At 40.6% G+C, this 16,452-nt stretch overlaps 1 protein-coding gene across 20 annotated transcripts in view; it reads left to right on the forward strand.

Moving 5' to 3' along the window:
• PPFIBP2 (PPFIA binding protein 2) overlaps positions 1 to 15,838 on the forward strand; it is a 106,228-nt gene extending 90,390 nt beyond the window's left edge. For 19 of the 20 annotated variants that reach the window (XM_083724904.1, XM_083724907.1, XM_083724893.1 and 16 more), the window contains 11 exons: positions 537 to 675; positions 838 to 966; positions 2,044 to 2,194; positions 2,667 to 2,778; positions 3,235 to 3,323; positions 4,329 to 4,451; positions 5,702 to 5,827; positions 8,242 to 8,430; positions 10,295 to 10,474; positions 12,802 to 12,867; positions 13,685 to 15,838. In XM_083724904.1, the coding sequence (XP_083581030.1) occupies positions 537 to 675; positions 838 to 966; positions 2,044 to 2,194; positions 2,667 to 2,778; positions 3,235 to 3,323; positions 4,329 to 4,451; positions 5,702 to 5,827; positions 8,242 to 8,430; positions 10,295 to 10,474; positions 12,802 to 12,867; positions 13,685 to 13,753 (1,373 nt within the window). In that variant the 3' untranslated portion in view covers positions 13,754 to 15,838. Of the gene's footprint in view, positions 1 to 536; positions 676 to 837; positions 967 to 2,043; positions 2,195 to 2,666; positions 2,779 to 3,234; positions 3,324 to 4,328; positions 4,452 to 5,701; positions 5,828 to 8,241; positions 8,431 to 10,294; positions 11,070 to 12,801; positions 12,868 to 13,684 lie in introns of those variants that run through there. The other variant, XM_083724897.1, reaches the window with a different exon arrangement.
• Positions 15,839 to 16,452: the final 614 nt, after the last annotated feature.

The raw sequence follows: 16,452 nt of genomic DNA on the forward strand, positions 1-16,452 counted from the left end.
CATCTATTACTTTGGAAGCAAAATTCATATATTGGAAAGGGGGAGTTTAATGTGGCTCCTTATTTAACCATTTTTTAAAATACAAAAACCTTCCTAAATTTATTTTGGCAATAATGTTTTAACATAGGCACCCACAGTAATCTTAGAAATTCAGCTGCCATAGTTTTTTCAGAAGGATGTAATTTTCAATCCTATATTAATACTACAAATAAGATGAATGTTACTAATCGGTAGTTTTCTGGTAAACCTGACCATTTTATAATGCAATTGCAGAAATCTTTAGCTAGTTCTTCCAGTCTTTATATGTTTTGATACATTATGGGGAAGAAGTCCTCTAACTAGTAATAAAAAAATGCAGTTTCTAAGTCTGAGAAGAATCACGGACCATTATTTCAGGAATGTTGCCAAGTAAAATTGGAGGTACTTAGCCCTATATGATTTAAGTTGTTTGGGGGATTGTGAATTTTTTGTGAAGTTTTTCCTTTTGCATTTTATACCATGGCTTCATAAATCTCAATGGCATTTATCAATCACAGGGGACTCTGACAATATGGATGGTACAATGAATTCAGATGACCTTTCACCTTTGTCATCGGGAGCAGAATCTGGTGCACAGTCTCCATTATCTCCGGAAAGTAAAAGAAGTCCAAGAGGAATAAAGAAAATATGGGGAAAGTGAGTTTTTTCAATCTTCTGTATCTTTTTTTTTTTTATGCCACTACAGAGACCTAACTAGAAGCATTCCTGCTATCTTGGAAGTTCTTGTGTTTTTATGTTAAAGCTGCACCTTGCATTTTGATGTCTAGCAACTTCCTATTTTGAATCTTTCCCAAAAAGAATACGCAGGACCCAGTCTGGAAATTTCCCTGGAGATGATCTGGGCTTGGTTGAATTTCGAAGAGGTGGCCTCCGTGCAACAGCTGGACCTAGATTGTCTCGGTCAAAGGACACCAAGGGACAGAAGAGGTAAAGGCTGAGTTTATGCTTTCTGTTTTGTCCTTGTGGATTATTGCATGTTGAAATTCTCTTTGTAAAGTGTTTTGAGGTTTTATTAAAATCAAGTAGTATATAAGTTTTGTGAAGTCCTACAAAGAATTTTGTAAATTTTGTAGAGTCCTGTGGACTGTTTTCAGCAAAATTGCACCGTCAAGCAAATATCCCCCCCCCATTCATAGAGCAGTGGGAAAAGCGTACCTCCAATTCCAGGAGAAAGTCGGAGCTATTTCCTTCGAAACCTTTGACTTCTTACTAGTAAATGGCCCATTGTCAGACAAGATCAAATCTATTGCAGGAGTACTTGATAGCAGTGTCTGGGGCGGGGCCAGGTTTTTCTGCCTTTCTGTTCCACACTGTATCTTATTACCTTGTCCCTGTGGCATTCAGTGGGAATCGATGCGAATGGAGCTTTTGTTTATTTGCTTTTGTTGCTTCCAAGTCACTGATGAATGCTTTCTTCAGCATTTGCAACAAGACTACATTGTGTGGCACAATGTTGCCTAACTGCTGTTGTGCCATAAGCATCAATACACTTGCCAACTTTCATGTCAACCATATTTCCTCATTTAGCCTTGACACAGTGACAAGAAAAGAGAGGGATTTTCTAATCAGAATGGAGCAAAGTGACCATCCATTAAGTGATTCATATTCCAGTGTTATAACTGATCAAAGGCAAATGATACCTAGTGACATTTAATGATTCAGTATAACAGTAAACAAAAGTCAGCTTCAAGAGGGTGTGAGATTCTCTCTCAATCTCTCTCCCCCATCAATAACCATAGATGATGATTAGCCTGCCCATCTGACTGGGTTGTCACGGCCACTCTGGCAGGCTTCCAGCATATATAAAAACATAATAAAGCATCATACATTAAAAGCTTCCCTATAAAGGGCTGTCTTCAGATGTCTTCTAAAGGTTGTCTAGTCACTTAATTATTGTGAAAGTGAGCCTGATGATTCGAGTGCAAAGTGGTTTGCCAAGTGTTGCAGAAAGCAGTCATACTGTTACACTAACATGAACCTCCATTCTTTATCTGTGCTTCCTAGTGATCATAACGCCCCATTTGCCCAGTGGGGCACTGAACGAGTTTGTAACTGGCTTGAAGACTTCGGCCTTGGGCAGTATGTCATTTTTGCACGACAGTGGGTGACATCTGGCCACACCCTCTTAACAGCAACACCGCAGGATATGGAAAAGGTAAGAAATCTAGAATGACAATGGTACAATTCTGAGGGAAGCCAGAGCCAGCCAAGTTTTCCCCCCTCAAAAAAGTTAGACTGCTGATCCATCCTCATTCACATACAGTGTGTGCAAGATGGGGGGGGGGGTTGGATCCCACTCTTAAGTGTCTAAGAATTTAAGCTCACATCCTCATATTGAAAATGGTGGTTCTGATCCAAAGGTGCACATACATACTGCAGATTCTAATATCCATCATGTTTTATTGAATAATTGCTCTTTCAATAGCTCCCCTTTGGTGAACCATCAAGCAACAATTTTGATTCTCTCGGGGTGTAAATTTTCAGAAAATAACTTCTAGAAAGTCTCAGAAATACAGCAGGTAGTTGCAGGAGCACACTCTCTCTTTGGGGACAAAATGTGTGTTCCATCTGTCCGAGTGCCAAGTTGGCAGAACTGTTTTAATTTTCATTATTACTATACTTTGCAGGAACTAGGAATAAAGCAACCTCTGCACAGGAAGAAATTGGTTTTGGCTGTTAAAGCTATCAATACAAAACAAGATGATAAGTCTGCTCAGCTAGATCATATCTGGGTGACTCGTAAGTATTTTAAGTGGTAAAAATGAAATGAAAGAGCTGCTGGTGAGCTTTTTCACCCACTTTGCAAAATCTGTTTTGGTTTAGTTTCAGGGTGAAGGGAAGCGGGGATGAAAAACTCATATTTCATCTTCAAAAACTTTCAGTATACTATTATCAGAGGACTCAGAATTGGAGTTTTGTTTTTCATTTTATCAGTAAACTCCAGGAATAGTCACATTAGGGTTGTATGGCTTTGTAACACCTGTTAACAGTATTAATATTTTATTATTAAATATGAACAGTCTTCATATTTAAGTGGCTGTTTTAATTGCAAAACTCGAAAAGATGAGCATATATGGTGAGAAATAGAACTCAGAGGTGATAGAAGGGGCAGGAAAGGTACCATTTATTCTCTAAATAAAAAAGAACTTTGGAAAAGATTTTTATATTATACCCTGGACTCTGTGTGTTCTGTAGGATGGCTTGATGATATTGGCTTACCTCAATATAAAGATCAGTTTCACGAATCGAGAGTTGATGGCAGGATGCTGCAATATTTAACTGTGGTAAGAAGCCTTGACCTTTCATAATTTGTGCATAGAAAGAGCTTTTTCTTCTGCTCAAATAAAAGTTGGGGAGGGGGAGAATCCTCACACTGGAATTACAGTTTTACATTTGGATTTTAACAAATTGTGTTCCTAATTTTTTAAAAAATGTATAAAGTCTAATTTCAAAATCATAAAACATAACACTTCTGTTTCTGGACCAGTAAGAATTTGTAGCCCATGATTTGCCCTCAAGGAACTTTGTGAAGACCCTTTCCTGACAAATAGTGTCTGGAATACAGGAGACTGAAAAACTTGGGAAATGGGCAGATTTCTGCCAACCTGGCTAGGACTGAGATACATCAGGCCCAGGCCCTCAACATCTTAAAATGGGGCTGTGTCCTACTGGTCACTTGCATACTGAGGCACTGTACCAAATCAAAAAGAACCTCCTAGATAATATTGGAGAGAAACAGTCTGTGGGCAAAATCAGGGAACCTCTACGTGAGTGGTGTGCCCCTTTCCCTGAGTTACTGGAAGGGGCTTTGTAGGTTTTGGCAACCATAAAATCAAGGCAGCAATCTGGTTCATATCGTGCGCTCCAACCAAAACACAGGTTTCAGTTGAGCCTTATTCAGGATCTTTGAAGGTGGTGGTGAAGGGTGAGCATGCTTGTTCCACCCCCATTCCTACTCATGAGTTGGAGGGTGCCTGTTTGAAGCAAGGAAGCCTCTTGTACTTGTGGAAGCTTCTGTGTGATGGATAACCAAGAAAAATCTGAGTCACATGGAGAATCTGCACAAGCAGAAGTGGGCTCCTTGCTTCAGATGGTTGCCCTCCAACTTGAAGAAAGTATTCAGTCCCCACAGCTCAACCCTTGTGTGTTGCTTTTCCCAGTTCCTGAATGCCTTAAGACGACAACTAGAAGAGACCACGTGGGTTGGATCTCAAGTTCTGATCTGCTCAGCTCATTGCAGAATAAACTGTTGTTTGTTGACCTGGCTTGCCGCTTGTGTTCTTTTGCAGAATGACCTCCTTTTCCTCAAAGTCACAAGCCAGTTGCATCATCTCAGCATTAAATGTGCCATTCACGTGCTCCATGTGAACGGTTTCAACCCTCACTGCCTACGGAGGAGACCGGCGGACGAGGTGAGAAAGAAATCGTCCCTGTTACTATGGATTTCCTTCCTAGAATAAACCTTGTTTATCCACCCTCTCTCTGCTCCCACCTCCTAAAAAAGAAGAGGAGCAAGTTCTCTTCTAGGGTGAAATACATGTTGAACTTTGCAGATCCATACCAAGCCAGAAATAATTTAGTGAGAGTGTTGTATGGGAGGAAAGACAAAGTGCTGCATTTATTGAATGCACTTCAGAAGACCTTTTGTGCATGTTCACATGCAAACACGCCTTGGCAGACTTGTACATTAATACATACTCTGCAGAGGTATATTACTAGGGACAGTTTTCTAGCTGCTAGATGGTGTTGTGCTACCCAGATAGATGCAGAGCTCTTGCCCCAACAGATGCTGCCTCCTGTCCCAGATTTTGCACTCTTTCCCCCAACTGCCAGGAGATAAATCTATCTTCACACTTTTTGTTATCTGGACCATAGGCTATTACCAAGGGGTCACATTCACCTTCTAACGCCAGTGTCTGAGCATGTGTGCTGATTCTGAGGGACAGAGGATAAAGGGCCTGAGGGCTAGTTCTTGATAGTTCTCAGGAGATTAGGCATCTCAGGCTTGGTTGTGTGTGTTCAGCCACTTTTGTTTTGCAGTGTTGGCATGCTGAGCTTGTGACTAAGCTGGCAGTGCCTGTTGTTTCTTTCCTGGCAGCAGAGAGTCCTCTTCTAAGCTAAGCATTCATTACTCACTCCCATCATTTGCAATTCATTCCTGTGACATAGTGGGCCCAGTGGCTTTTGTTTGATGATTGTAGAAACGTAAAGGCAGTTTGTAAAGAAAATGCATCTAATGGGATGCGCCCGCCCCCTTCTATCATTGGGTGCCCCTGCCCACCCACATTGGCTCGGGGGTGTCAGGAGAACTCCCAAGAACAGCATGCAGGGGGAGAGTGAAGAATGTTGCCCTGATGGAATGGTCACCTTACTGCAGTGTTGACTTCCTCCTGTATAGTTTGTACTTAGAAGCTTGGCTGCAGGCATTGAAGGCCCTTTTGAAGAAAGGCTATAATGAGTACACACCTCATTTAACTTACTGAAATGCATTAGTTTCTGAGCAAAACTCAGCAACACTGCAGATCTGGGGGAAAATTATTGGCTGCAAAGGAGGAATTGTTTTAACAGCTGTTTTCAAGCAAACAGATAGAAATAGTAAATGGACTTGTCGTTTCTGTATCTTAACCGTGTGCATGTATGTATCTATCTTTTCTCAACACAGAATAACATTTCGCCTTCTGAAGTAGTTCAGTGGTCCAATCACAGAGTAATGGAATGGCTCAGATCAGTAGATCTGGCAGAATATGCACCGAACCTTCGGGGAAGTGGAGTTCATGGTGGCCTTATTGTAAGAAACCAGATCTTGCCTTTTGCTTCCTATATATGTTTAAAAATCGGTTTTCCTAAGCATTTTTTGTCCTATATGCTGTGAGCTGAACAAAATGAGAGTGTTGTTCGTTGTGGCAGGAAATGGATTCATTGATTAGTTTTAAGCCATTTGACAACATATAAATTACATTTTATAAACTTGTGGTAGCTAAGAAGCTAGTTCCCCCACTCTTTTGTCATTTAAGATGTGGATCTGTGAAGCTGAAATTAGAGAGCGGAAATTACTTTCAAATCAGCAATTGATAAAGTGTCAGCTGAACCTCTCAATGGATGGGTGCTGTAACAGGTGCATGCTGGGCAGGACAAATTGTTTTCCAATAGAGAACATCCTTCGCAACATTGCAAGAGTCAGATGGCTTAGACTGAAGATCTGCAATTGGGGGGATTAAAAGTAATGATGCTCTTGACAGCAGGTCATATGGGGAATATTTTTTGATTCTTAGCTGTCTAAGGCAAAATAAACACTACTATATTCTTTGCTAGTGCACTGATTTCTAAAAGACAGCTCATGAAGCCATCACAGTACTCAAGGTATACTCAGCTATACTGAGTTTATTTGCTATGGCTGATGAGAAAAACAGCCCATTGGGTATGTTTACCTTGACCTGGAGATCCATATATGTTCAAATGTGTGCTCTGGCTTGCACAATTATTTCATCATTTCAATGAGGTGGTAAATCTCCGTGTGAAATTGGAAGAGCACAACATTCCCCCGCCTCTGTTGGAATAAATTAGAAGGGATAATTACAGACAGCAAGCTCTGTAATTTCCCAGAATGCACTGCTCTTTTCTCATCATGCAGATCCCTATCTAAACTCCGCCTTGTCATCATTATCATAATAATGTTATTATTTGTAGCCTACCCATCTGACTGGGTTTCCTAAGCCATTCTGGGAGACTTCCAACAAAAATAAAACATCAAACATTAAAAGCTCCCCTATATAGACTGTCTTTGGATGTCTTCTAAAAGTTGTGTCGTTCTTTATCTCCTTGACATCTGGTGGGTGTTCCACAGGGATGGCACCAGTACCAAGAAGGCCCTCTGCCTGGTTCCCTGTAACCTTGCTTCTTGCCTTGATGCCTGTAGAGCAGAGCTAACCACCACAATTCTCTCCCGATGTTGCATTGGCCATGCTGACTGGGGCTGATCAGAGTTGGAGTCTAGCAACATCAGGAGGTCACAGGTTGCCCACTCCTGATCCAGAGCTTTGCAGTCCAACAACACATGGAGATATTAGAATGGAGGAGCTAAGCCACTCCTACTTAAGTGTGTGTACACATATTCATCTCTTCTTCCTCTGCCTTTCCCTTCCTTTTCTTCTGCATTGTTTTGCTACATTTAGATTATAAGATCCATGAGGTCCAATGCCCTTGCTTTTTCTTTGATTTTCCCCAAAGAATATCTTTACCTGGATGGTATGAGCAGAATATGGGACGTGGGTGGCGCTGTGGGTAAAACCTCAGTGCCTAGGACTTGCTGATCGTATGGTCGGCAGTTCGAATCCCCGCGGTGGGGTGAGCTCCCGTTGCTCAGTCCCAGCTCCTGCCCACCTAGCAGTTCGAAAGCACCCCTAAGTGCAAGTAGATAAATAGGTACCGCTTTATAGCGGGAAGGTAAACGATGTTTCCGTGTGCAGCACTGGTGCTGGCTCGCCAGTTGCAGCTTCGTCACACTGGCCACGTGACCCGGAAGTGTCTTCGGACAGCACCAGCTCCCGGCCTCTTGAGCGAGATGAGCGCGCAACCCTAGAGTCGGTCACGACTGGCCCATATGGGCAGGGGTACCTTTACCTTTATGAGCAGAATTCTACTTGTGAGATGCTCCTTCTGGTGGACGTGGAGAATATGATTTCCAATGTCCAATGCAGCCCCATCTGTGCAACCTCCATCCCCAAAGTGCTCTGGAGGTTTGGGGGCCTTCCAGAACTGTGTGGGAATGGGGCAAAGAACTGCAAACTTCATCTCCCCCCACCTCCTTCCATGATTATGATCAGGTTCCCTTCCATTCACAGAAAGGCAACTCAGGATCCAGGCAAATATTATGAACATACCGTGGTCACATGGAAATGTATTGTGCATACTAACCTGTAGATCAGGAACTGCAGGCTCTGTGCATGGTTGTGCCTTTAATCACCCTATACAGAGTCTTAAACTGGTGCTTCTGAAAATTGCAAATGAATGTTCTGTTAATTTTATACAGCTGATGGTTGCAAACAAATGAAGAGCTGCTGCTTTCTCTCTGCAATGCCAGGAAGCATTCTAAATGCTGCAAAGAAGGGTTGAAGCGCTCAGATAATTCAAAGCAGCCTTCAGAATGCTCAATTGCTTAGGGGGCATGTATAAATGCAGCATGTGTGTTATTTTTCCTGACAGATCCTTGAACCTCGTTTTAATGGTGATGCTCTGGCAATGCTTCTCAACATTCCACCTCAAAAAACGCTGCTAAGACGCCACTTAACCACTAATTTCAACGTGCTAATTGGACCAGAGGCACAGCAAGAAAAAAGAGAAATATTGGAATCTACAGCTTATGCGCCTCTGACTACCACTGCGAAAGTCCGGGTAGGCCGCATGGGAAAACAATAACAACCACAACCACAGGGTTGTATTAAACGGAGTGTTAAACAGAATGCTTTATATCAGTACAAGGATATTTCTTTGTGCAACGAAATATTCTCTGCCCTGGGTAAAGTTTTAGCACAAGACACAGTCAGTTGCTTTCATTTTATTAGGTTGTTCATGGTTTGCTTGTTGCAGTGTATACATGTATTTAATCATTATAACATAAAAATGATGAATATATATATATTCTGTTCTGGGTTTCCCTCTAACCTTCCAGAGCAGATTTGGTGATGGCACAGACTGTGTTTGGAAGTGGGGAAGAATTCCCTTGTGCTGGCACTAATCCTTGGTGCAGCACAAAAACTTGCCCACAATTTCCTACTTTGCAAATTTGCAAGCCAGTCTTTGGAAGAGTTGAGTTGTTGTGAGTGTTCTTAATTTCTCAGCAGCAGATTATATATCTGTACACCACAGCCTATTTTAGCAACTGTTATGGCTTACCCCAAATAATCCTGTTAAGTCTAACTTGGTGAGGAAGCTGGCAATTCTTTTAAGTCTGTAGTACGTATACAACCATGAGACTGAAGCGCATAGCTCCTGGCTTTCACACATTGATGCATGTAGTAAGACCTGTCGGTTGTTGGGTACAAGATCAGTACCTGTTGTGTATTTTAATAATAATAATAATAATAATAATAATAATAATAATAATAATACTTAGTTTATCTGATGAATCTTTTAATTAAGATTGCAAACCTATAGTACCAGTTACAGATAGGTAGCCGTGTTGGTCTGCCATAGATACACTTCTGAAGAAGTGTGCATGCACACGAAAGCTCATACCAAGAACTAACTTAGTTGGTCTTTAAGGTGCTACTGGAAGGAATTTTTTTTGTTTAAACCTATAGTAATAATACATATTTAGTGGTATCTGTTCTTACAAACATTTTGCTGAAAGCAGCATGCACTCCCTTATTATGCAGAAGTTTGCTTGCTTTTTTAGAAGTCATGGGGAAGCAGTTGTTCAGAGAAGTAGCCCTTAGCATGCATTGATCCAAGACCAGCCCACCTATGAGGCAAAGTGAGTTGACTGCCTCAGGCAGCAGGATTCGCTGGGGCAGCAGATCCCAATGTCAATCTTTCTCTCTCCTTTTTCCAGGCTTCCCTGGTGTGGAGGGTGGCATCACTTTGGGGTCTGCCTCAGGTGACAAAATGCCTTGGACTGGGCCCTGCATTCTATGTTTCTCTGAAATGAGGAGTGTATGCAGGGATGGGGAATCTTTGGCCCTCCAGATGGTGGTGGACTCCCAGTTCTTATCAGCCCAGCAGTCAGGGTGTTGGGAGCTGGAGCTCAAAGAGTTCTGGAGGTCTACGGGTTCCCCATCCCTAGTTTAATGGCAACAAATCTGGGCCAGCAAACACACAGATGGAGCATCCTTCACAGCTCTGTATTAAGTATTGCCTTGACCTGAAACAGCTTCAATTAATTGAAGCAGCAGTTCCTAATACAGTCGTACCTCGGAAGTCAAATGGAATCCGTAGCGGAAGTCCGTTCAACTTCCAAAACGTTTGGAAACTAAGGCACAGCTTCCAGTTGGAAGCTCCTGCAGCCAATCAGAACCCGCGTCGGACATTTGGATTCCAAAGAATATTTGCAAACTGAAACACTGACTGTTCACAGCGTTTGGGAGCCAAAACATTCAGGTCACAAGGCGTTTGACTTCTGAGGAATGACTGTACTATACTGTCCTGTAGTCTTTGGATGAAGGATAATGATGATGATGATGATTACTAGTACTACGTTTCTCTGATGTTGTACTCTTCCTTCCCCCCCTCACCCCACTATGCTTCTTATTCTCATTAGCCAAAGAAACTTGGATTTTCTCATTTTGGAAACTTGCGAAAGAAGAAATTTGATGAATCTACGGATTACATTTGCCCTATGGATACCAGCCCAAGTACCACCAATGGTACTCAGAGAAGCTACGGCTCCTACAAAGTGCACAATGCCCTCCCTGACAAAGAATTAGACAAACTGGATCAGGTGGGCCAGGCGGACTGATGTCACTCACCTTCCATCCTCTTCATGCATTCCAAAGCTTACAAATAACCTTTTGTTTCAATTTAACCTAAAATGCATAATGCATCTGCATGGATTTAATGAATGTATTGGGATGAGGCTTGAAGAATCTGATACTTAAAATGCCATCTGAATTATTTTCCATTTGCAACCACTGCGTCATCCTACTCACCTTCTCAAGCCCTTTTTCAGGAATGCAAAAAGCTTTACACAACAGTCATAGTTGAAGTCCAGGCAGCCCAAAGCCCCAATCCAGCAAGGGTGCTGTGCATGCACTGCTGCTGCAGGGCCATATGTTTATACACACACACACACACACACACACACACATATATATATATATATATATATATTCCGTAAGCGCTACCCAGAGATATTTTTAACTTTTTATATTAGCTTTATATTGTAAGCAGTTGTAAAGATGTGTCTATTTTATTCCGGATAGTACAACTGGATTGTATATTTTTAATAAGACATGCTTATTTCATCTGTGCAGTGTCTGCACCACACTGAATGTACATGATATGTTATTAAAGGAGCTAATGATATATCTATAAAAGAAGAAGAATGAACAAACAATAAAGCTCCTTAAAGCCAAGCTCCTTAAAAAGCTTAAAATTAAAATAACACACCCAGCAAACAATACCTCCCACTTTTCCTTAGCTTCAGGCTAAGGACAGGAGTTTGAAATACAGCATTGAAATACTATACTTATTTTGCACTGGGTTATTTATACATGAGGACGCGGGTGGCGCTGTGGGTTAAACCACAGAGCCTACGACTTGCCGCTCAGAAGGTCGGCAGTTCGAATCCCTGTGATGGGGTGAGCTCCCGTTGCTTGATCCCTGCTCCTGCCAGCCTAGCAGTTCGAAAGCACCTCAAAGTGCAAGTAGATAAATAGGTACCGCTCTGGCGGGAAGGTAAATGGCATTTCCATGCGCTGCTCTGGTTCGCCATAAGCGGCTTAGTCATGCTGGCCACATGACCCAGAAGCTGTACGCTGGCTCCCTCGGCCAATAAAGCGAGATGAGCTATTTATACATTATCATCTTTGCATCTCCTAAGCAGGAGCCAATCAACAAATGTTATTGTCATTTTCCTGCTCAGCACCCTTGAAACTGGATATTTCCCCTTGAGAGGTATTTTGTGCATTGTACAGTGTTGTTGGTGGGCATTTGCTCTGCAGATGTGTTGCTGAGTAACATGTGTGCTGTACCTTAATATTTTCTTTCTTTTTTAAAAATTTCTTGGTTTTCAAAGTGTCAGTGGTTCCTTGCATACACAAGAGATCTGTTGCACAAATGAAGGCTCCCCTGCATTTGGGTGGAAGCACTGCATATGCAAAGGCAGGTGTGAAGAGAGTGGCATCAAACACATGGAACTGTTGATTAAAGAAACAAATTTGGTTGGATTCCACCAGTTGTCATCCCCCATACACACACACAATGCAGGTTTTGCAAATCACATTTTTTAGGTTTGGGCTCTTTGTTATAATAATCAGGCAAGCTTGAATTTGCAGGTGAAGAGGCTGTCTGCCGTAAACTGAGAGCAACTGTGAATTAGAGGGCTGTACGTGTGTAAGGCAAGGAAAAGTTGCAAAGCCTAATACAGTCTTGCTGGTAATTTGAGTTTCTAATAGCTTAAATTTACAGGCAGTAGTGGAGGGGGAATCATTCTAATTTTAAAAATGAACGTCCCAAAATGATGGATCTCAATATTAATTATATAGATAGGTTTGTGAAATGAACGACTGACATCACTAAATATGTTCAAAGCACGAGCAACCTTTTTTTCAATTATGATGGCAGCATGCTGAATAGTTGAATTTGCATGTATGCATCTTGAAATGCTCTTGACTGCTGGAAAACCGCTTTTGTTCTGAAAATGTAGAATGGCACCCAAATTATGAATAAGGCAAACCCCTTGGATTTATTTATTTTTTTACTTAAGTTATTGCAAAATGAATTGCTTCAAATTTAATATTTTTGGCCCTGCTATCCTATTAACAGACTATATTCAACGGAAAGGTGTCAATTACTATGACTATGGCTAATGTGCAGTTTAGAAATAGTTCAAATACTCAAATTCTAATGTTGCTTTTAAAAAAATGAAATTTGAAGTCAGACAAGAATGACGTTCAGAAAAATGACTCTGAAGATAGTAATATAATTAAACCTATTTTTTTCTGAAGATAAAAGCACCTCTTGTATATGCACAATGGTTCAGAAAATATAAAGCATGTAGTGTTTGAATTAGCTGTTTTAATTTCATCAAGCTGAATGGTTTTACAGATGGAACATTCAGAAGGAACAGTAATGCAAATAGGGGAACTTTCTCAAGGAATAAACAACCTCACAGTAAGTACTAATTTATCATTCATAACCTCATCGTATGCGCTAATTCAAAACTGAGATGAGGTGTATTGATATGTTAATTACTCATGTTCATTTATATTCATTTATAGTTAAAACTCCTATAAGTAAGACTATATTATGGAGTTCAATTAAAAGCACAAATTTGACCTAAGTGAATTTACATTTTAAGGACTGGAATGGAAATATTTATATCTTTGTAGATTGCATGTGAAATGAATTTATCTTTCCTAATGACTCAAGCAAATTTTCAGTCGTATGAGAAGAGAACTTTAGGTTATTACACACATTTTGCAAAACAAGTCAAATACAGAAAGGGATTATCTGCATAGGGAAGAGTGTTTAATGCATGCCACAATTGCCTTTTGATCCCAGTCTGCATTGCGACATTTGCTGAACTAGCTTTCCAAGGCTATTAGTTTTGTACAAATGCTAGTAAAGAATATGAGCCACTGCTTTATTTGTTGAACAGTTACATCTATTTCTCCATACACCCAACATTCTCAAAAGTCAAAGTCTTGTTACTTATACTATGCATGACCTTAATTCCACACACTATAAACACTATAAATTTCAGGGATTAAATTTGCCTGAAAGCAAATGAACTAGCTAAGTAAATTACTTGTGTGCAACTAGCTTCTACTGTTTCCAATTAGGTTAGTAAACTGGGTGTTATATATAATAATTATCTTGAATAAGCTGTTCATAATTTATGCCTATGTAAATCTTCGCTAAATCTGTAGAAGATCTAATCACTTACATCTGTGATTTATGAAGTCTACTATGGTTTGTTTTTTTCCAGACTATGTTAAGCCAAGATCAGTTGCTGAATGATGATAGATTTTTAACAACAACGTTTGAGGACTGGTGATGAAGATTCCATGTGACCAACACCGCTCTTAATACCTCAGTTGTATTAGGGGATATGACTGGTCCAGGCTGGGTGCTCTGTTTAAAAATATGCCACTGAAATGTGTGAAACCTTTTTAAGTGCTGTTTTTCACATCTCCCACCCCAACAGCAATGAAAACCCTAAGGTCTAGGTACTTAATACATGCAGTCAAAGAACCTATGCAACATTTTTAGAAGTAGTAAAATTAATAGTATGTAAATATATTTTAAAGCACAGTGAGCCATTTACTAGTCAGTGATCCATTTTCTATATTTTGTACTTGCTCATGGTGCATATTATTGGAATCATGTTGGTTTTCTAAGGTATCACCCCTTATGAATGGCTAGTACAACCAACACAATGTTTTTCTTCCAGTCTGGTATAACGATCCCCTGGTATAATAAACATGCTAATTATTCACTTGACCACTTACACTAAAGCTGTATCTAATGTGTCTCCTGTTGGACACTAACACTCCTACCCTTTAAAGACTATTCCAGTCCAGTATTCAGTTTTCCTCTCTTCCTCCCAACTTGTGTTCTGCATTGTACATGAGGTCTGCAATAAGAAAATGTATTGCCCTTTACTTCATAAGGCCAAGTAGTGAAGTGGTACCCCACTGGCATGATGAATTCTTTCTGTGATATTCTACTTTACCAGCATCTCTCATATTGGATGAGCTAAAAAAAATCTCTACTCAAGATGCAATGAAAATATTCATTTACCTTAATACTGCATTTCTTAAATGCTGCAGTTTCACTCTTGCAGTATGCTTACAGTGGATTAATTTCTAAGGATTTGTGCTCAATGAGCTTTTTACCATAATAGCTAAAAATAAACACTTCTCAGAAAATGATGTTTAGAGAGCATGAACGGACCAAATGGACTACCAGAAAGCAGTAAAACCACCAGCTGCTTGAAACTTAAATACTGTGAGGACTGCCCTCCTTAATAATGCCTGCTACAAATTTAAGGAATTAATTGGAAGAAGGGGGTTACTTTAACTTTTCAACCTAAATTGCGAAGCAAGCAGTAGCCCTTTCATACACCCAGGCATTTTTCTTTTAAAGTCTCAGTAGTTCTGCAGATGGAATGTTGTAAGCCTGCCACAGATCAGGGGATTAAGATAAGTTTTCCCATTCCATAAATATTCTGGAGGCAGAAGTTTCCACACTAGGGGAAAAAGTTGTTCTTAATTTAAAGCATTTGTATTACCTACTTTCTTCACTGCAGCATTCATGTGATTGTTATTAGGACTGTTGCACTGCACACAACTGCTTCTTGTTTCCTTTATGAAAATCAGAACACTGTTCTGTCCTGTTCAAAAACTGGCTTTATAGCAAATAGCAGTTCCATGAGCATTTTGTAACTGCTTGTTTTGTTCCTAAATCTTTGCTCATGCTGATCTGCTCTAAAGACCTTCAAGCCTGCTCTAGCGTAGCACTGTGGACATCTACACATCATTAGGCAAGGGTACCACCTGCTGGTGACAAAGTTTTGGTCGCAAAAAACACACATTCCAAATGTAACTTCTGTTGCCATCCTAATAATAATAGCACAACTCTGAATGTTTTTGTTTTGCAAGAGAGAGGTCAACATGCAGCCAGCAGACATCCATTAAATCAAACTGTGAAAGCTGGGGTGGGTGGCCGTTTGGACTTTACTATTAAGTAACGGGTCCTTGAATGCTTGTACAAGATGAATACTTGAAGCATAAACTACTTAATGGCTTTTCAGCCCTGGAGAGCTTTTGAACGTATTTATATCTGTGTCATTTCTTACAGTTCTCGAGCTAGTGCACGCTCTTAATGTCAAAAGCATGAAAAAGTATGTTGTATGTCATTTTTACAAAGGTGACTGTTGAAGCATATGCATGCATAGAGCCTGTACTAGGGTTTGTGGTCTGGCTGATGCCACCTCCCTGAAGCAAAGTAGGGCTGAGTTTGGTCAGTGCTTTGGGTGGGTGACTCTCAACGACATGTATGTCACCTTGAATTCCGTAAAGGAAAAAAGGTTGGCAATAAGTGTAAGAAAATAAAATTGGTTAACAAATGTTCCCAGAAAGGTTTTCCTATTTGACACACAGGTATGAATGTTTGGCTCAGAGAGTTCCAATGTTGCAGAAAGAGTTTCATGAGCAACAGTCAATGAATATACTTCAAGGCTATTAAGAATTGGTGGTGTAATGTTTTGAATATGAATAAGCTACACCAAGACTTGCATGAGCAATATGGCTCAAATGTATATGTATACATTTCCTAGCTTGTAATCAATATTATCTAGAATAGCTTATTGTGGCAATGTTTAGATTATTGTTACAGTATGATTAGGCAATGTCATAGCAGCTGGGTGGTTAAGACACTCCCTGCAGTGTCTTCCAATGCAGTTTATGCAGGAAACAGCCCATATTTGTGTCTTAGTCCAAGTACTAGGCATGGTATTTTGGCTATATGGCTTAAGGGAAGTTGTAAGAGGAGGTTTACTGCCCAAATGCTGCATACATGGTTCTGAAATTGAATCCTGCTGAGACTGCTTGCCTGCCCCCACCCCCACTTTTACATCCACCACCCTCCCTCCTTTGGAAGAGCACCTGCCCAACAGTGAAGCTCTTCATGCTGTCCGACCTATAAAATGGGCTTTGGCTTTCATGCTCCAATGGCAGCATGGCCCCAACAGAT

This window comes from Podarcis gaigeae (assembly GCF_964106915.1).
Source record: "Podarcis gaigeae genome assembly, chromosome: 1".
Taxonomy (NCBI): domain Eukaryota; kingdom Metazoa; phylum Chordata; class Lepidosauria; order Squamata; family Lacertidae; genus Podarcis; species Podarcis gaigeae.